The sequence below is a fragment of the Poecilia latipinna genome, unplaced genomic scaffold (assembly GCF_001443285.1).
Source record: "Poecilia latipinna isolate Pla-1442-1.1 unplaced genomic scaffold, P_latipinna-1.0 Scaffold26, whole genome shotgun sequence".
Classification (NCBI taxonomy): domain Eukaryota; kingdom Metazoa; phylum Chordata; class Actinopteri; order Cyprinodontiformes; family Poeciliidae; genus Poecilia; species Poecilia latipinna.
Window position 1 is genome coordinate 290,152 of NW_015112642.1, and position 22,569 is coordinate 312,720.

The following is a 22,569-nucleotide window of genomic DNA, read 5'->3' on the forward strand; positions in this document are numbered from 1 at the left end:
CATGCAGCACCCCCCAACTCAACATTTACACTCGTACGTGAAAATGGCTGCAAACAGATGCACAATTATGCAACTGTACACCTTTGAATAGCATTAGTAGAGACTCCTGCACAACCAGTAGGAATGCAGCAGCTGTTTTCTGGAAAGTAAGTCAACAACAAAATATATGTCTTTTCCAGCAGCCACTGTAAAACCAGCTGACCAAACATGCTGGAGCTCAGCTTGGGTTGCTAGGCAATAGTAGAGCCTCCTGCACATCCAACAACAATGCAGCAAGTGGTTTCTGAATGGTAAATCAACAACAAAACACTTTTCTTTTCCTGTAGCCATTGTACAGCAGATACAGAGGTAAAACTAACTTGCTTGGGTTGCTAGGTAAGGGGCTGGGCTCGGCTATGGTTGCTAGGTAACAGCATAGTGGCCATGAATGTGACTTAGGAAACGGGAGGTTTTTGAAACGGCCCACTTTAATGACACCAAAAACATGAACTTATTGCCCAACAAAAACAGCGGGATGTTTTTTTAAGCTGTTTTTAGAAGCAGCTCACATGGAAATAGAAAAATGTGCACAATGTGAAAAGGCAGCCTATAAATATGAACTTTTATTTCTGAAACTTATCATTTATGTTCTCGGATATGTAAAGTTAATTAAGTTTTCTGTTTTATAATTAAAACAAGGTTTGTCTGAATTTAAGAAAACACCCTACTTTGTTGCCCTTTCATATCAGGAATGCAAAAAGTGAGATGGAAAGAACCAGCAGTCTTTAGCAGTCTTTATTGTCATTCAATCGCAGCTCCTTTCCCCCGTGGCTGCCACATCTCTTTTGATGCTCGGCGACAGAACTCAATAAAATGACCCGGCCTGCACTGAAATGCTCATAGTGGAGCAGCATTGTGCCCGGCGGCTTGACTCGCATTAGCTCCGGCGCGTCCTGTCAACCTAATGCATTTCCATCACGGGGGAGACACAGGAGACGTTTTCATTGGGAAGACCCGGCCGGCTCTCGCATTGTGATCGTTGCGTGACATAATGCAGAGACCGGGCCGCTCTCAAAGGACAGACGTGTTCCTATCAGGGCACAGAGTGTGCATTCAGGTCTTTCTTGGACATGTGTTCGGGTTTGAATAAGGTGGATTATTCTTAGCTGACATTTGCCCTTTTGTGCATCAAGATCAACTTCTTTAGACCGCTACTCCTTAGACCAGTGCTGCCCAAAGTGGGTCCTGGAGTGCCGGCATCCTGGATTCTTTAGTTTTCTCCCTGGTGGTAGTAACAACCTTTTCAGCATGTCTATGTTCCTCTCAGTCCTTCAGGATGCCAGGATGCCAGCCCTCGAGGACCGACTTTGGGCACCACTGCCTTAGACGTAATATGTTCTTAATGCTTCATCATTAAAAACATTAAATCTGTAGAGCAAATACAACTTCTGATTGTTTTACCATTTTTTTCTTCTCAAATTCCAATTCATAAGTTCATATTTATTCACAACTCATATTTTCCTTGACTTATGCAGCTCTGGAAAAGATTAAGAGACCACTTAGAACGATCAGTTTCTCTGATTTTACTTTTTATAAATAAATGTTTGAGTAAAATGAACATTGTTCTTTTATTCTATGAACTTCTGACAACATGTCTCTGAAAGCAAAAATGTAGTTTTTATTTGCAGAAGATGAGAAATGATGAAAATAATGAAAAATGTTCAGAGCTTTCAGACCTCAAATAATGCAAAGAAAACAAGTTTATGTTCATTTAGAAACAACAAGACTAATGTTTTAACTCAGGAAGAGCTCAGAAATTGATATTTGGTGGAAAATCCAGGAGGTTTTCAATTGTCTCTTAACTTTTTCCAGAGCTGTATATAGTTGGTCCTCAAGTCTTGGGCAAAGACCTGCTTTTTGTCCTTTGAGTAAATTATTCTTAATATTCTGAATGTTTTTCAAACCTTTTCTTTATATTTTGGCTGCTTCTTCACTCGCATCCAGTGAAAATGTAGGATACGTTTGAGAGAAGGCTTTGGTTACGTTACATTGTTTTTTTTCTTAAAACTGCTGCTTCTCATTCAAAACTTTTGTTTATCAACATGTGACATATTCATTTCAAACTGTAAATGAATGAAATAAACAAATAAGTAAAATGTCACACTCAACCGGCACTGTGTCGTTACCTAGCAACCCAAACTGAGCTCCAGCATGTCTGGTCAGCTGGTTTTACTTCTGTGCAATGGCTGCTGGAAAAGACAAGTGTTTTGTTGTTGGCTTACTTTCCAGAAACCAGCTGCTGCATTCTTATCGGTTGTGCAGGAGACTCTACTAATGCTTTTCAAAGATGTACAGTTGTATAATTGCACATCTATTTGCAGCCATTTGAACGTTAGTTGAAGGCTCAGCCAGCAGCAGCTTATTCAGATTTAAAGTGACAAGATTCTGAAAGGAGCTTAAAACAGGCAGAACTGACTGGACAAATCTCGTTATCTAGGAATGATTTTGTGCAGAAATGTAATTAATATGTTTTGTGTAGCCTGTCCTAACCTGTTCAAGGAAGACTTGTGGGAAATGTTTACGTTCTATGTACTGAGTTTATCTTTTAACTTTCTGTTTCACATCTTCTCTGCCTCAGCTGCCTCTACTTACTTATGATTAGCTACTTTAGTTTCTTTATTTTAACCTCTCCCTTAGCATTTGAGCTCCTCAGTTTTTTCCATTCCTCACTGACTTCTTCTGTGAAATTACCCCAACTTCCTGCTGATCTATTGTTAACTTTTCTGAAAGTGACTTCTAGTTTTCAATGGATCTCCTATCAGGATCATGTCTACAAATCACAGCAAGAGGGAGCTAAACATGTGGAATTGGCTCCATGTTTTTCAACAGTTTCAGTTAACTTCAGGACAAAATGTGATGAAGACAGGATGCCAGTGTCTCTTAGCTGTGCAGGCCTTTAAACTAATAAAAAATGGCGGATGAAATGACTGAGCTCTCTGTTTCCTGGGGCGCCTCTATCTCCTGCTCTCTGTGGTAATCCTGTCTTTATGCCCATGGGCCTCGACGGCCACCATGATGCCTCTGCTCCTCATCGTCACTCTCAAATTACCAGCCCCTCTGCCACACACTCTCTCAGCCATTAACTCTGTGTCCTGCCCGGCAGACGTTCGCTTTTATTCCTCTCTTCTCTCACAAGCTATTTTACACACCATATGTCTACATTGGCTGGCATGCTAAAGACCACCCAGGGAGAAGGAAGCAGAGACAAAGAAGAGGAGGAGCCGACTGCAGAAACAAAACCTCAAGACTGAAGTTACATTTCTTTGCACTGAGTTTGTGTGCGTTACATACCCAAAAATGGGAAGTAATTTCTCAGCTAAATCAGCAGCAGAGCAGAAAATACTGAGGTCACTTTGCCCCAAAGAAGGACCAGACCAGCAGTTATTATTATTAAGGGTACAGACAGAAAGAGGCTTGCACTCACCTGTTGTGTCCACCGGGAGCTGGACACAGTAAACCGACTCCTGGATACCTGGAGAACATGCTGAAGCAGCAATATTTGTGGAACTGTGTGTGTGTGTGTGTGTGACACCAGAGGATTTCATCCAGTGGTGAAAAGTATATACAGGGTGGGCCATAAGTTTCCATACTTAGAAAAAATAAACATTTTATATTGGACAACCATTTTTATTTTTGTGGGACTCAGCAATCGCTGCATGATCTGCAACATTTCTAGTTTTCTGAAACTTGCAAATAAGTTTTGCCACAGTGTCGTGTGTGATGCTTGTTCCATGTTTTCTGTTAAAGTTTCGTTCAACCATGCGACTGCTTCCCAATCCAGCCACCAGTAGAATTTAAATTCTTTGCTCTTTTGTCAAACGCATCTTCTTGGGTACCTGAGAAATATAAAAGAAATATCCATTTTACATTCTCCTATGTATGAAAACTTTATTGACAAAGCAGGTAGTCAGCGCATCCTTAAAAAGTCTTAAATCATGAATCTTAACTATGTTAATCACAGGTCTTAAATATAGTCTTGTCGGGACTGTTTAGTATGTTTTCCATTCATCATCTTCATTTATGGTTGGTCGAGGCTACCTTTGTTAGCAGTTTCAAGCAAACATCGCTATTTAAGTAGAATTAAAAACTATTTCAAAGCCAACATGAAAAGCATTTTACTTATTTATCATCCAACTTGTTTTAAACAGCTGAGATAAATTGTTCTCAACTTCATGTCCAGTTGAAAGCTCCCTACGGCACAAACTGTAAAAACCTTTTATCACATCACCACTGACAAATTTGTAGATTTAGAGTCTCTTTTTATTTGCAGATTTCTCTAAAATTAATTCTTGTTCTAGTTAGCTGTGACGGGAAGACGTGCTTTCTACTTCGACACAAATTCCTAATCTAAGTCATGTTAAGTAAGAGGAGCAGTGCCATCTAGTGTTTGTAAATACAAATTGCAGACTGAAGTCAAAATACGGTAGAAACAGCGAACCAGTTTGGCTAGAAATACGCAACAGTTGACAATCTTCTGCATGTGTAATCAAGAAATAAAAACAGTGAGTAAATGTGTGACTAGAAAAACTTTGTTGACGCTTCCGTTAGCGCTGCTAGCTTTAGAAAAGATAAGTTGTTAATTTAGAGGTTCTGTGTTTGAGTCCCTCACAACATATCCAAGTGTTTGGCTAGCTTACTTTACTTATCTAATTATTAGCAGGTGTTCAGGTCTAAAGGATACAGACGACTTTGGCCTTGGCATTAGCTTTAGCACAGCTAGCTGCCATCAGAACTTAGCGTTAGCTATTGCTGCAATGTTCAGATGAGGAAAACTTGAGTCATTTTAAATGTTGGCCATTGAATGCAGCGGATAATCAATTATTTCAGCCTTTATACAAGAACCTAACTTGGCACAAATGTTCTCATTGCTAGCATCTTTGAAAAATAAAAAAGGGTCATTTTTCAAGATAGGCGCTGGGAAATTGTACTTTTAAAACTGCCTATATTTATCACAGATGAATAATTTTGGTGTCAATTCATACACAGCTGGATCAATGGAAATCATATTTACTGACTGTTTTATTCAAGATGGCCACTGTGGTTGTCATGGGAAATTTATTTTTGCACTTAAACACCAATAAGGTGAATGTTTTTAAATCATGCACATTTTAAACCGTAGAAATCATAAATATTTTCTTGATCTTGTGTTTCCTTTTTCTGGTAAACATTTTTAAAAATGACTGTAGCAGAGAACATAAAGTCCTCAGTTTCAGTTTTGGCCTCAGATTTTGCTACATATTTTTACTTTATGCTGTAAAAGTAGAGTTTATTGTGGTATTTTTTTTAGCTAAGATTTATCCAGAAAGGACTATTTCTAGTTGTCATTTAGTGTTTACTATTTATTCCTCCATATTACGTGATTATTTATTTTATTTGTTGTATTTTTGTTTGACCAGACTGTTTTATCTTACATTAAAATATACATTTAAGTAGCATTAGAGAGGGAATATGAACTAAAAACATGTAGATAAGCTGAACCTAAACAGAAACTGAGATTCTGAGTTTGAAGCAGTCACATCCAGTCTCTTTGCCCTACCTTTGTGCTTCTCTTTATTGGTGTGTAATGGATGTCTTTGTTGCTGCATCAGCAAATGGGGCTTAATGGTCCTGGGAGAAGTACAAGCGATTGGTGTGGATGAACAAAGAAATATGATGGGATGAAAATATTATCTGTATTAGACCCGAACAGTTGGATGGCTGCGGTACAGTGGCATAATTACAGTGTTGTAGATAAAGTCTTAATACAAAATGAAAACAGGAGCTGAACATATTGTATGTAAATACTGTTCTCCATTACTATGTTGTGAACTATTATATACTCTTTAATGAAGCAAAAGGGTGACAAGATGCATTATTAAATCAAATCTGTATTACTTTCGCTAAACCTGCTTCGGTCCTTATTACAGCTGTACTGGGAATATACTTGAATAACATGTTTGTAATTTGTACTGGAAGGCCAAAGTTATGTGCTAAACCTTTAACTTGATTCCAGCATCTATGTTTAACAGCCAACCAAGATGCTGAGTTAATTCCTGTCTTATTTCTGCTGGAAGCTACTTCCCATCGTCTTTCTTCCTCTCATTATTAATGTCTAATACTGCATGCAATTTTCCATGAAGGGAAATTATGATCTGCAAAGTGAAGGGAACATCTCAAATGTCGTGACACTGCAGAGATGTGTCGAACAACCTGAGTTTCACAAAGCTTTGAGACGGCATAGATTTGCCTCCAGCTGTGTTTTATTTTTAAGTTTAGCACAAGTGTGTGTGGGCTGAGGTCAAAGGGTTACATTTCAGCCGTCATTAATTATATTTAAATAATAAAAAAGGTAAATAAAGTAACTTTTTACTCTTGTTAAGTTACAGCTTCCCATAACAGAGAAAAGATTTGCCAGAATCAGATAGAGATGACAGCTCACTGGTATCACTCAGCTTATTTCAGGAGTTAAATTGGATATTTTAAGTTATTTGAGAGAAACATATCTAAAAAAAATAGTTGTGTTTTGCACTTTTTGGGAGTTTTCACACCTGCTAGTCTGGTACTTGGTTTGATTTGGGACCAAATTTACAACATCTGTTGCATTTTCAGCTGCTGCGGTTTGCTTTTACACTGCAAATCCAAACAATTTGAAAAAACTGTTCCCCTCCTCGCCTGTGGTGGCGCTGCACCAAGAACAGCTGAAGGAAATTATATGAAAACCTCTAAATAAGACACTGAGCACAAAAAATAGACACCAGTGGAGTAACGCCAGATTTTACCGGTTGTAGGATTTCTCTTTCGTCACTGACAAAAGGCCCTGCGAAAAACAGTGAGGGGAGCTGAATGGGTAATTAAAATGTCCCAGACCCACCTTTCAAGATCTGTCTCAGAAATTGGTCTTTTAACATTACCCTAGACCAGATGAGTCAAACGCAAGGCACGGGGTCCAATCTGGTTTACCATAGCTGTTTATGTGGCCCTCTAGACTCCAAATTACATCAATAAGTCTGTCCAGTTTTTCACAAATCCACAAAATTCACACCAAATCAACAGATCCATACATTTTTTTCCTGATTTTTACTGCAAATTTTTCTCAAAATTGGCCAAAAACTTTGTGTCTAAGAGACTGCTCCAGTTACAGTCCATGACCGTTAAGATGATTAATGAAAAGTCACATTTAACATAATACATTATCACAAATTTCGTAAAAATTCCCAATAAAAAAAAAATCACAAAATCCTGGATGGACTGATCAGTGTGAAAAGACGATGAATATTATTTCATTTTAGGAAACACTTACCGAATGCTGAAACAAACAGTTATTGATATTTTAACCGTTTAGTGAGTTTTATCAACACATCCTGGCACAACCGGCCCTTTAAGAACATTCAGATTTTTGATTTGGTCCAAAATGAAACTGAGATTGACTCCCCAAACTTAACTTTTTGATCTGCTGCCTTTTAGGGAAATTACCCAAATATTTTTCCATAGTAACTTTTTAAAAATCCAGAAGAAAGTATGTTAGGTTTTGTTGTTTGCCAACAGCTTTGCAGCTAAATGTCAATGATTTGATCGTTGGTTCCGTCTTTAAGTGTCATGTCCTCCTGTCTTGTAGGGGCGTGGTGCGGGTGGACGTTAATCTGCAGGATGTTGATATCGACCAGTGCTCAACTGACGGCTGGTTTGCTGGAACCCATCGATGCAACCTGACCACTATGGAGGTGAGTGCACCGGACATGAGGCCCAGACAGAGATCGATTGGCTTTGGAAAATGAACTGTAATACACCCACCACCCCATGAAGCTCTGAAAGGAAAAGCAGTAAATCAGCATGACTGGTGACAAAATGGATGGAGGTCTGATTACTTCTCAGTATTACTGTTACTGCTGGCTAACACTCAACAAGGCTGTCTTTTTAAATTTATGAACACAAACGTACGCTCTGAGTTCTCCATCAATGTCTAGCAAACTGACTGCAGGTTGCAACTGCTAAGCTGCAGATTGTTTATTTAAGGAGCCCCATCAGGGTGTTGTAAACAGTTATTTTAGTAAATGGGTATTTTGTCAGTTATTCTGACGATTAATCAAATGATACATTTTATAAAATAAAATATTGGTAAATACTGCCATAACAGCAGTGTTACTGCTGGATATCAGCCCGATTTTTAATATATAAGGATTCCTAACGATTACTTTTCTGTAGTTCACAAAGGCATTTACTTTTAGTTTATGTATTCATCTTCAGTCAGTTTAATAGATGAACTTGCCCAGCCATCTATAGCTTCTGTGCCCATGTTAGCGATGGGATTTGACACCTTCCTTCGTCACATAGAAACATCTATCAGCCACGATAGATTGTACCGCCACTATGCGCTCCGCCACCCATTTGTTCAGACCGGGATGACATGAAATTTACTTTCCAGTTTGTCCGTAAAGCTGCAGTTATGTTAAGCATCAACTACAGCGCAGTCGCCCGCAGTGTTCAGTTTATCTGCTCACTGGTATAAATGCACCCGCTGCGCACTTCGCCGCCGTTCGCTCTAAACCGACCACCAGGAAGCAGTGGCGCAAAAAGTGGGTATGCAGCACATGCAACGCATAGGGGCGCTGCACCAGAGGGGGCATCCAAACCCCGTCTGGAGGGGGCGGCACGCCGATGATGCCTTCACATACACTTCACCGCGCCCTTACGGTCCTGCACCTCACGCACATGTAAATGTAAATGTAGCGAGTTTTACGTTTCACGTGTCTTCATCTCGGGGGGTGGGGGGTAGAGCGACTGTACTACGTGCCTTCCTTTTGAGGGATGCCCATTTATGTTTTCGCATCCACATGAATAATATGTAGTTGCGCCCCTGCCAGGAAGCAAGAGAGGCTGATGTACTCCAGGCATGGCACCAGTTATTTTAAAGATTCTTATTAGTCCCCTGTAAAACGACAAAAACCTGGACATTATCATAACTCAATGAAATACCTCCGTATTCTCTGGACCAAACTTGAAAATTGGATGTTATGCTGCTAACACTTAGCATTCATCAACAACTCATAGGAGGCAGAGAGAGTGCTGCGCAACGTAAATAATCATCCGGCCGGAACACGGTGCGCTAAATAATAAAACATAATTTAGCTAAGCTTCGAGGCAAATAATTTTTCTTGAGGAATTTTAAAAGTTCCTCGAATCATTTGAGGAATCGTTACAGCCGGAATCCCCATTATTTTCTACTGTAGTAGAGACTATTCTTCTTGGGGTCCACACCAAACATTACAATAAAAATCCTTTGCAAACATTACATAAAAGATATAATGGTATTCCTTAACAAAATTAGATTAAACACAAAACTGCTTCAATATCTTACAAACATTACAAAGAGACATAACAAAGTACCTTACCACACAAACTGTATCAGAACTAAATTAAACAAACTCTAAATATAAATTTAAACATTCCATCATTCTCCATTATAGATTCTTAAAGATTGCTTGAAAAAATGGTTGTAGGGAATAAAGATTCCTCATGAAGTTTTATGACGGGCAGCTACAACTCGTCTCAGTTATTACCTCCATCAAGGCCGCCCTGCGATGAAATACGATGTGTTTTTGTCTGTTGACACTGAATGCACCACCTTGCATGAAACAAGCAGAGTAAGTTTGTTCCCATTAGCAACAAAAAGAGGCTCAAGTCTCAAGAGTCTGCTTCCAGGGTCAGAGCATAAAACCCAAGTAAAACATTCAGCAGATGGAAACTGAGATGAAAGAGTAGAGGAAATGTATGTGGCTTAGCATTGTTTATTTATTTAACTCTTATTTAACTCTTTATAAAATGTTTGCATTTTTAAGCCTTTATAGTTGGTGTTCAGGTGTTAATCTTCCAATCTTTCAATAACACATAATTATCAAGGGTAACACTTTATTTGAAGGGGCGTGAATAAGACTGTCATGACACTGTCATTAACAAGACATAACACCTGTCATTAACATGACATAACACCTGTCATGAACATGAATAAGCCTTCATGAATATTTATGACTGTTGTCATAAAGCGTCATTTGGTAAATTTTGACACTTTTAATACAAAGTTGACATTATTCAAAATGTCTTTGTTATGACAACTTGACATTAACCAATAAATCATTACTGTTTAAACTTTACCTTTAATAACATAAAGTTACCTAATACTTTTATAACAAATTTATATCAGTAATGATTTCTTGGTTAATGTCAATTTGTCATAACAAAGACATTTTGAATGATGTCAACTTTGTTTTAAAAGTGTCTTAATTTACCGAATGACGCTTTATGACAACAGTCATAAATATTCATGAAGGCTTATTCATGTTCATGACAGGTGTTATGTCATGTTTATGACAGTGTCATGTCAGTCTTATTCACCCCCCTTCAAATAAAGTGTTACCTTATCAAGTAATATTTTCAAATTTCCTGTTGACTTTAAACATTTTTTAACTCAAAAACACGACGGGCCACTGGATGAATGACTGGCCACCAGGCTTAGCAGGTTTTCTGGCTCAAACTTTGGTTATTCTCATTTTGTTCCCTGCCTTAGTGTTAAACATTCAGCCGTTGTCAAATTTTAATCAGCACAAAGTTTTACAATTTACATTTGTTAGCTGGTGAAAGGGACATTTTTAACCAAAGCATGTTGTTTTTTCCTTAACCTATCATCACAGAAGTAAAATGTATAAAAACATATCTAACCAAAGAGAGACTATAAAAGTAAACATGTAATATTGGGAAAAAATGAGATAAAGCCCAGAGTTTACCAGAAGATGAATAGGATGAAGCCTGTTCATGTACTTAGCAGCCTACAGCATTAAAGGTTTTCTTCTGCCAGACCACTTTAAATAAGAAATGGTCACATATTGATGTCTAATGGAGAAAACAATTTATTTACAGGTAAACATATTGGTTTATGCATTAGACAAAGCGCTAAGCATGATACTTCCACCTCCGTTCTCCACACCTGCTATGAGGTTCATTTTTTCTGAAATGATTTATTTGGTTAGTGCCAAACATTTAAAGAGAAATATACAGAAATTAAAGATTGACATTTCATCATAAGGTCAGGATTTGACAGTTACAGATGGAAAACGCAACAGTTTCCCAATTATTAGACTTATTGAAGCTTATTAACGTTTCCAGATGAGGTGAGCCAGTGAAACGAGCTTCAGCCTCTTGAAGACTGATAGATTTCACAGACACTCTGCAGATGAACCTCCTTCATAATGCATGTGTTGTAATGTATGGTAGTGAGCCTCTGTTAATAATTAATCACTCTCTTTGTCTGAGTACTTCCACTCTCCTCGTATATTCAAGAAGAGTGGCTTTGACCGTGTGTGTGTGTGTGTGTGTGTGTGTGTGTGTGTAAAGATGGAAACACATGGTTGAAGGCATGTTTGTTTGAAAAACACAGATCTGTGTCAGTGCAGGAGTGTGTCTGAACTTTGCTCGACTGATAAGACGTCGTTGTGGTCGTAGCGCGCGGCGGTGTGCGTTCTTCCCTGTATGACAGCTTCTTTGTGCACAAGTGCTCATTAGTGTCATGCCGGCTCCATAAACAAAAGATAAATTACATGTCTGTGCAAATAGAAATTACAGTAAGCTATAGCCATATCTGTTACAGCTTTCTAGGGAAGTTAGGGAAGTTAGATGTGACAAGGGACGGCTCACCTTCTGGAAATGCAACTTGGTCTGCTATGGTTTTAACTTTGATCACATATCTGAAGTAAAAAAATGTTCACATCTGCAATGTAGAAACTGATAAAAATGAACCAATGCTATTTCTGTTACATACTGTTAGAAAATAAACTCTTTAATTCAAGATATGCAACATGTTTTATTTGATTCAAACAGCATTAAAGCTGGTTTAAAAAATAAGAATCCCTTTGTCCAGTGAACGTTTTCATATGAAATTACATTTTTTGCATGTCAGCAGTTTTTGTGCAGACAAATTTGAATTTTTGGTAATTTGTTTGTGCAGGAGGCTCCACTTCTGCTTTTCTGCTTTTCAGGAACGATCTTTCAAGACTTAAACGGGACCTGTTATGCCAAAAATAACATTTTGTTCTTCTTTTTACTGCTTCTAAAACCAGTTAAAGGGCTAAAAACATTATTCCAGCTGTGGTTTTTTTGTTAAATTAGCTCTTTAACATCCCTCCCGAATGTAACATCACAAATCAGCAAGCACTTCTGATGAGTGTAAATTATAATATTAATGAAAAGTCTGTGCACTTTTGGAACTCAGCTCCCAAGTTAAGTCCATTGTAATGATTATTTCACCTCAGACATTAGTCTTAAAGGTTTTATTTGTGTTAAAGATGATTAATTCTTGCTTACAGTTAATGAACCAATAAAAAATATTCAAAAATATATTTGATACCTGCTAGGTTGTTTTCAAAAGGTGCTTTTAATCTGACAAACATAAATTCAGTTTTTACTTGTAGATTTGTGTTTGGTTTTTAATATCACAGTTTTCCCCAGCAAACAAAATATAACTCATGTTTGATTTATAGGAGCTTTCATGTCAAAAGCAATATATTCTAATTAATTAAGTTTGACTGCATTTGTTTAGTTAAGTGCTAACATAACAATTCCCTTGATAATGTTTGTACGTCTGCCTCATAACCAAATTGTGTTAATAACAAACACAAAAATGGTCATCTAGAAATGCAACTGGATTTCCTGTTTGAGAAGCGAACTTGTGCTGTTGAAGGTGAACATTTTCTCCCATCTTTCACTGTCAGCACTTTCATTAGTGTGTTTTGTCGCTCGTTGGGACATGGCCGCCCTCGGGGCACGTCTCATGGCAGAACGTGGTCCTGGATGATGATGAATGTTTCAATCAATTAGCTTATTGCTCAGAACAAGTGGTTGGGCCCTGGGGAACCGGAGCCAGTGAAAGGCAGTGACACATAACTTAAATGATTACTGCGGCCGCCAGAAAAACGACTGCTGAATGAAGGGAGCAGAAACCACCAATCAGAAATCATCATTTACACCCTCAAAATCTTTTCTGGAGCTTTCACCAACAAAATGCTCTGATTATCATTGTGTGTTTTTCACAAATAAAATGGAAACAAACTATTTGCTCATGCTACAAAAAAAGAGATGTGACCTTTTTTTCCTCACTTTGTTAATTAAACTAAACATTTTCCTGTTGTGTGTCAGTCAGATTAGCTAAAATATTGATATGTGTTAAAGAACAACCAAAAATAAGTCAGCAAAACATTTGTCTTTTTTATCAACCATTATATATACAGCAGTAAAACCAGCTTATCAAATGTGCTGGAGTTCCACTTGGGTTGCTAGGTTACAAGTCTGGGCTTGGCTGGGGTTGCTAGGTAACAGCACAGTGCTTGTGGAATGTGACCAAAAAATCTGGACGTATTTGAAATGGCTCATATTCCATACACAAAAAAACATTAACTTATTGCCAAAAAAGCTTTGGCTGTTTTTAGAAGCAGCTGAGCCCCAAATGGATGTACAGAAAAGGCGCAAAATGGGAATTTGGATGTTTTTCAGGTCAGAATCAGAATTCATTTTATTGTCATTGTGCACAAAAGAAAGCAACATTTAAAAAGTAGCAACTCTCAGAGACAAGTCAAATAAATAAAAAAATAAAATAATAATAAATAAGTATAGCTCAATAATTATAATAAAACCTCAAACAAGCTACCTTGTCAGACTGGCGGGAGGTGCACCTGTTGCAGTTTTCTAGCTGATTACCAATCCTTAACCTTCCCTGTCTTAATGTGGCGATGAGAAGAAGTGCGGCAAATGTCACGGTCGGACAACAGGGAAGCGGAGGGATTGTCTCATCAGTTTCCAGAACCACACAAACAAAAAACTTCATAAAAGAGCACACAGGGTCAGAGCAACCCCTCCGGACTGCGTGCAGAATGAAAAACTTGTTGGGTGTAAATGATCCTGAGGGAGAGTAGGACGCCTGACCTGCTCATTCAGATTTTGACTGATACTGATTTCAAGAAAGTTACTGAGTTAACTGCAAATGTGCGGCCATGACCTGGTGGGCTGGTCTGTCAATCAAACATATCTCATGGGAAGCAAAAGAGGACAGCAGTTGACTTTTAGACCTTTGCCAAAGTAGATATGATCGTCATATGTATCGGCCGATCGCCGATTTCTCAAAATTAAGGAAATTGTGGCCGAATAATCGACTTGTCAATTTGTCGGTGCACCCCTATGCCAGACCTAATGGAAAATTCAAAACACACCATCCAAGATATTATGAAGAGAATTGTGGACCTCAGTTATGCACAAGCATTGAGACAAGAGGAAAGTCTGACAGTGAACAGTTTCAATCTACAACACAGACCCTTCAGGTCATGAGCCTTTCATTGTGCTCCAATCTGTACCTGCAGCCTCCATGTCTTACAGGATCAAACACATCACACAATGGCCTTGTGTTGTATGCCCTGCTGTGATAACAAATTCTTTGTCTGCATTGCCAGGCCTGCAAGAGGACATGTAGAGCACTTGAATAAAAGTGTAAAAATGCTGCCTGCACAGCTTTCTGATGACCTGACAAGAAAATGTGACATAAATGATCAGATTTGGTTCATTTGAAAGCTTTTTTCCGTCTGAATGGACCAACTGTGATTAAAATACACCTCTGTTTCTCAGCTAGAAGCCTCTTAAAAACAACAAAGAACACAGATAAATAAAACTTCATACTGCATATTTTAATATCAATTTGATAACAATAATAAGTATCACCAAAACCAATACTTATTTTTGAAATATGGCATATTATCAAACTTCTGACATCTTTAACCGTTTTGGTGATTTCAGTGGATTTTTGCGGTTGTAGTATTTCTCTTTTGTCTTTGGTCAAAGACCACAAGCCATTTCTCCTGCTAGTGTTAGACTCATGCGTTTGATTTGGTTGTATTTACCCAGAATGCCTTGTTCCATAGTCTGCTTTCGGCTTTTTGAATGATTTCCGGTAAACTTGGCATTCATGTATACATTCAAACTGTGCCAGAGTTCTCTTCAACCGAACTGATACCTATTTTTAATTTTTTTAAGACGGACTAGAGTTCACCTTTTTAGTTTGCATCAGAGTTTGATTGCACATTCACACCACCGCAAATGAAGTGGACTTCTTGGACAAACGGACTATAGTTTGATTAAAGCAGACTAAACAGGGCTGGTGTGAATCCACTCTTAGTTCCCCTTTAGGATGAATTGTAGTTCTTCTGCTGATGTACATGTATATATAATCTCTAGCCACTCCTCACCGATGTTTGTTTTTCTCTCCACTGTCCCCTGTGTGGATGTGACATGCGTTAGTTGTGCAGCAACGAGGAACATTCATAGACTTGTTTCTCTCACAGTTTTCCCTGTCTCGGGTGTTCCCTCTGCTTCCATTCAGAAACAGAAAGAAAAAATTACTCAGCGCTTCATCTCCAGGCCGGATCATGTTTTGTAGAGTAAAAATAGCGCTCGTTTTGGCGTCTCGGGACTTCCCCTGCTGTTGGAAACGCAGCGCGGTTGTGGGGCAGGGCTCCCCTCGAGGGACCCGTGTCAAGTGGAGAGTAACAACAAGCTGTGGCCTTTTTAACCCGCTGATCTCGTCTCTGCAGATTGGGTGAAAAGAAACGACTTGACGCATCGTAATTGGGAAGATTCCTGCAATGTTTTCTGTTAAGAGTACATTCAGGACCCTTTAAATAGGGTAATTGCTAATTATCAGCTGTGATCTAAGCAGAGCTGTGGTTATGTGTCAGAGTTGATAACAGTCTTTGATATAAAGGAAACAGAGGAGTGCACAAACAGAACCGCCCTTGAATTCAAGTTAACCTACATTTATTATGCTGGTCCTGAACAAATACTGAGAGCATCACTATGTTTCTCTAAACATGTTGGACTTGTGAAAACATTTTTTGGTTTTACAGCTGTACAAATAATGTTTGGGAGCCTCTTTAGTTAAAGAAGGTTTTCCTCTTACTGTTTATGTAGATGCAAACTTCTGCTTCTCAAAGATGAATGGTTGTATAATTGCGCATCTGTTTGCAGCCATTTTAGCATGTCAGAGTAAACGTTGAGCTGGGGGGTGTGGCCAGCAGCAGCTTATTTGGATTTAAAGTGAAGACGCCCTAAACAGCTCAATCTGAAAGGAGCTCAAAATATACAGAGTTATCAGACTCAAATCTGATTATCTAAGATTGATTTTGTGCAAAATACTTGTTGAACATGCTTGTAAAACCCATAGCCCTATCCAGACCTGTTCAAGGAAGCATAACAGGTCATCTTTAAAGTCTTTTGAACTGTGATTTTCTTCTCATTTGTTATCGCAGCTCAGGGGTTTTTATTTGCAATTCAGCTAAATCGTTTGCGGTGAATCAAAAAGGAAAATGCATAATCTTAAATGTCTCAGTTGAGAAATAATCATCCGGGCTCTGTCTTTTTGAACTCTTCTGAGAACCTTCTTCTTAACTACTCTTTGAAAATACTAGAAGTTAATTGCCATGTGCTCCTATTCCTGTTTAACTATGTAGGAACTTTGTGCTAATGAGCGCTTTGAGAACATTTTGAGCTCCTCTGACGCTGTGTTGTAAGTAAGTGTATATTTAAAGGAGCTCTCAGGCACTTTAGTGGGAAACTGTGACTCTTCCTTAAGCTGTGAACGTCATTATGAAAGCGATATCCCATGGAGTGTGTTGTGTGCATCAGGAGCTGTGCCTGATGGCGGCGTTAAGCCCCCTCTTGGCCGGAGAGCTTATCTCGCCAGTGTCTGGGTTTTGCTCTTTCGACGGCGCCCAAAGCGAAGCCCTGCTGTCCGTGCCTCTCTGTTCGGGGTAATTCCTGATAGTTGACCTCTTTTAAAGGCCTGGATGGCTGCTGGCTGTGTTCATCCAGCCCTCTGAAATGTCTCAGAGCTTTCTGCCTGTGTGTTTGTACATCTGAGGTGCACAAGCTTGGAATCCTGTTCAGAGCTGGAGCAATTTATTCAGCCTTCAGAATAAAAAAAATGGAAATGTGGTACAATCCCAGCCTGAAGCAAACGTTTTGACGTCAAAATGCTCTCTGTTTGCCCTCTCTGTCTCATTTACTCTCTATCAGCACACACAAAAACACTGCTGCACGTAAATATAGCTGTAGCTCAGTTCCTAATTTGAAAAGGAACAGAGCCTCACAAAAGTATTCAAACTACAGTTGTTTTTCACTGGTATTTTATGCAACACATAGTAGTTCACAACTGTGAAGCTGAAGAAAAGTGATTTAAATTTTCACTACTCAATAGAAATCTAAATTAAAAGATTTTGATGTCTAAATCTAAATCTAAAGATGCAGTTTTATTCTGAGTTATTGTTATTGATGCAATTGTTGGCACCATAGTATTAGTTCACTTATACGACAGGTTTGCCTTGTAAATGAAATAATCTGCCAACAGAACAAGTACTTTTTCATTAATATTAAGAATTCACTTACTTAAAACAAGCTCCCATATATTGTTAAAAATTTACCTCTGAGTAAGTTTTGTCTTATTTCAAGTCTATTAAGATATTTGCACTAGAAACTAGACTAAATGCAAAATGTATATTTTACACAATTTTGTACTTACCCTTTGGTCTCAACTGCTGACAAAAACAGTCCAGTTGCTTAAGAAAACCACCAAGCCCTTGTTTGGTAATAAATAGATGTTTTTTAGTGTCTAGAAAAGCCGTTTCAGAAACCTCGATTGTTAAGTCACTTTCCACGGGCTCTGTGCCGTTACCTAGCAACCTCCGGCCCAGCCCAGCCCGTCACCTAGCAACCTCTGGCCCAGCCCAGCCCGTCACCTAGCAACCTCTGGCCCAGCCCAGCCCGTTACCTAGCAACCTCTGGCCCAGTTTCTCTAAACTTAATTTGTACTTTCACAAAAGTAAGATGTTACTTTCTTGGAACATAACAGGTGCTTTCTGAATCTTACTAAATACTTACAATACTAATAAATACAAATACTAATAAAATGCACAGAAATTTCAAACAGTATACTTTGCAAGTGAAGATTTTTAAATATGTTTCTTCCAAACTTTTTAAAAATCTTTGAAAAATATTCCTGATCAATGAATTAGTTTTAGAAAAGCTTTCACTTTGGCTGCTTATTCTATTATTTTCTGTCCTGTCCATCTTTTTGCATCGGCCTACATAAAATGAAACAAATGGACAAGTGGAGGATAAAAGAGGAAAAAATAAAACTAATAAAACTCCCTAAAAGCTCAATAAAATGACATACTAAGATGTCTTCCATGCATTTTATATAAGTTGGCACATATTTCACTCTATACCTCATTTAGTGTGCACACATTTATGAATATGGAAATTAGTCTCCATCTATTTGTGTTTCTTGCCTGCAGCAGCTTAGACTCGGTTTACTCAAACATTATAAAACCCCTATATGCTACAAAATGGCAAATATTAAAGCAAGTTACCTGCACATCAAAGCAGCAAACATTGAGCAGGAAGAAGAGAAAGAAATATTTTACTCTTTATAACAGACAATATACATATTTTTTGGATTAATAGAAAATATAGATGGTATTCTTTTCAAATGTTAGCTGTAATATATTGTTTTTTGACAATTTTAATTACATTTTAACTTTTTTGATGTGCAAAAATAGAAACATGGAACTTTTTATTATTTGTAATGTATATAATCTGTATACATATTTGATGGTACTTGTAAATCGAAGGTGAATATAGTGAAGTAAAATTTACTTTTTGAGCTTTAAATCGTGTTACTATGTTATTCCCTCATCAAAATCACACCTGAAGTGTCTCATAGGGCCTTCCCCTCTCAGCTCCTTCAGACTAGCAGCAGCAGCAATTAGCAAACACCTTTTGGAACCTGGAGTCTGCTGAGCTCATTTTAAAGCCTACTTCTCAGTGAAATACTCCTAAAAACAATGTTAAAGGCTTAATGGAGGAACATTGTTGTGATGACTTCCTGAAGGCGGAGTGTCAAAGAGTAGGAACTTCTTAAAGAGACAGAGACCCAATTTCAAGGCGTTAAATTGCATATTTGATGAATCTATCTTTTTTATAACTACTCGAGGTAACTCGGTTACTTGATTGTGCTATGAAATGGCTATATGTGCCTGGAAAATATATGATACTGCCCCTTTAAGACGAGATGCCACTGGTTACCTCTTATGCTCCTCACTTTAGAGATTCTTTGGGATTTTTGGAGGGACTGCGCGTCTCTTCTGAGCTGTTAATGTAGTTGCTGATGTAATAAAATTACAGGGCAGGAATCTTATGTGGGAAACAACCATGGATGGCAAAAATCTGCAACATTAATGTGTAATATTTGCAGACAGATGGTTGATAAAGTATCATCGCCATCGGATTTATGATGTTGACTTTGCCTCCTGATATATCTTCTCTGCTCAGTGTGACTCAATAATCAGGAGGTTTTGGAAATGAGTCAGAAACAAGCCAGTTCAAAGTGCTTTACGTCATAAAAACACAAAAATCTGTTGATTTAATCATGTTTACACATTTTAAATATGTTGGTCAACGTTTCATTTCTTATGATTCAAAAGCAACTAACTAGTGTTTTGTGGCGTTAGTTAAATATTATTGAAGTTGAGGGGACAAAAGTGGGTTTTGCACTTCAACTTTTAACCCTAAAAGTGATATTTCTGCTTATTGTTATGCAACAAATAAAATAAAAGTTTGGTGCTTTTCTTTGATGAGAACCACAGGCTTGTATTTTCATGCTAGTAGACTCTCCACTGCCTCTTCATTTACTGCTCCTTCATTTGACGCTACGTCTGTCTCCATTTCCCTCTTGTGCTGACTTGGTAATTTGCAGCCCACCTGGCAGCGTTACTGTAGGTACAGGATGGATGGCTCTTTTCCCTCCTTCTGCCTTCCTGTTCACGTATTCTATAGTTCAGTCTGTAATTACTTGATGATAAGCTTTCCGCAGGCTTCATGTTGCACTCTGTAGGGTCATTTCAAATATCTGCCGAGTCCTATTAGAGCTTGATTAGGCGCTGTGCTGGACCGGAAGAGCGTGGGCTTGTTTCAAAGAGAGAGGAAGAGGATTCAGAGGGCTCTAATTAGCAGGCAGAATTATAAGCAAGTTTCTGGTTTCCTGGTCAGGTAGAAACCCCTGGCCTCAGCAGCAATTAGTGCTACACTTTGAGTTGTTTTTTAATTTAATTCCCCTGATTTATTTAATCTGAAGACGAAGAGGAGAGCCGTGTTTGATACATGTGGACGTTTAAGTGCAGGAGGTTCAGACGTAAGATGAGTAATTAAAGTGATATTTTAATGTAAGTGGCAAATTTTTTTATGTTTTTGATAAAATTATTATTTTAAAGCCTAAAATTCTGACATTGATACATTAATTATTTAGCATTAAAAAACCTTAATAAAAATATGTGAAATTAGTAATTTCCAGTTTTTAAAAACACTAATAATTACTTTTTAAACAATAATAATGTTTAAAAAACATTTTTTGTTTTAAACATTACTTAATAAATGTTTAAACATTGTTAATATTTAAAAAAAAAATTTGAATAATGTTTTAAAAACAATAATATTTTTAAACATTATTCATGTCTAATAAACATTAATAATGTATTAATGTTTATTAGACATGAATAATGTTTTTTGAACATTATTAATTATCAAAATAATGTTAATAAACATCATTAATGTTTATTAAATATTAATAATGTTTAATAAACATTAATGATGATTTTTAAACATTATTAGTGTTTAAAAAATCTAATCATTATTAGTGTTTTTTTAAACAGTTCTTTCAACTCAGCAAAACTATCAGATATACTTTTTTCATGCATTAATGTGTTTGTATAATGACTCAGTTCTCTTTACTTTGAATAAATAAAAGTAAAGTTTGAGTCAAGCTATTACAATTTTACAGTGTTTCGTATTATTCTCTTTCCCTCAATATTTAAAAGCTGTGAATATTTTAATGCATTCTTCTATTAAACATATTAAAGTGAGCCAACAAATAAAACTAAAAATATATCATGATGCAAAATAAAGTGTATTTTCCTCTGTTCTATAACAGCCACTATTGCCAATAAAACCTTTAAAAAACCAGGAAATATTTCGTCACTCGTGTTCTCTAACTGTAAACCTTCAGCATTTTACCTCTTTTTAAAGTATCAACTAGAAGCAGCATTTTTTTTAATTATTGCTTTGATTGATAGAAACAAGATCCAGAGGAGGTGAGGATGAAAATCTGTCATTTTATGACTTGCAGGTGAATTTTGCTGCAAAGTTGCAGCTCAGCTGGTGCCGTGCTGAATGCGGCCATCTCTCTCTCTTTTAATGTTATGTGACGTCGTGATGTTTACTCACATCTACAGAAGCTTGATAATATTCCCAGTCAGCATGCTGAGCTTAAAACACCATCATGCATAATGTCGCCTCAACTCATGTCAACGTATTCCTAAAGCACTTCAGCTGAAGAGTATGGAAGCCCATCTCTGCCATAAAAGAAAAAAGCCCAGCGGCAACTTTGGAAGTCATAGTTATGATCTTTAAAGTTGTAATTTTGAACTTAAAAGTTGTAATTTTGAGCTTAAGTCATAATTACAAACTTAAAAGTCATAATTTTGACTTCCAAAGTAAATTATGAGGTAGAAATTCACACCTTTTCTGTAAAGAGGAATCTCATTATAATACTTTGACTCTCATAATTACAACTCTGACAGTCAGAATTATACCATCTCCAATTATTATCAATACATTTTTGCAATTTAAATCAAGTCTAAATTGATCAAAAATGGTTTTAAATTGATTAAAAATCACATTTGTATGATTTGTGATGGTGACAGGCCGACTATGATCTAAATTCAGTTATTAAACCTCATGCTAATGTGGGGCTTTGAGTGTTTTGCATGTTTCTGTTCTGAGCTATCGCTTGCTGGTCTAACAGCATGGTGCGCGTCCGTAAAAAGGTCCTCACCGGTGGCCATGCAGGCGTCCCGATGGCAATTAGCTTGTCACAGTGTGCCTGATTGACAGCTGTCACAGCCGGGATGCTAACCGCTATGAGCGGAGCCGCAGGGGGGGCCCGGGGTGCAACCGCACAACCTGCAACAATCTGTGGGAGTTTCTCAGACACGTGACTGTCACACAGAGTTAATGAGATGGGTCGTATTCGCTTATCTCTGCAGGTAATGAAGATGTCAGCTCTGTAACAGACACTGATTTGTTTTTATCATTAGAAAAGCTGTCAGCAGCTGACGGGTAGTCGCCTTATCAGGAACAGCAGCTGAAGATCCTGTAACCGTTTACTGCACACCTCGTTATTTCTCAATGATTTGATGCATTTTTGCCTTCAGCTTGTTGTGAAAACAGCAACATGATTAACTCCTGCTAATGTAGAGTAGCATCATTCCTGCACACAGCTGAGCATGGGCTTTATTTTTATATGGTCTGTAGTTTCAAGACTTTTTATGCATCTGTTAATTCTTACAAATATTACGTCGTGCTAAAAGTATTTTTTTTGCTTTTATAATCTTCATAAAATATGAATATGCAAAT

The 22,569-nt window shown here is 37.7% G+C and overlaps 1 protein-coding gene across 2 annotated transcripts in view; it reads left to right on the forward strand.

The window, feature by feature from the left end:
- Nucleotides 1–22,569, forward strand: part of gpr158a (G protein-coupled receptor 158a) — a 91,220-nt gene that overhangs the window by 7,609 nt on the left and 61,042 nt on the right. For both annotated transcript variants that reach the window (XM_015038297.1, XM_015038304.1), the window contains exon 2: nucleotides 7,634–7,739. In XM_015038297.1, coding sequence (XP_014893783.1) covers nucleotides 7,634–7,739 — 106 coding nt within the window. The remainder of the gene's footprint in view (nucleotides 1–7,633; nucleotides 7,740–22,569) is intronic.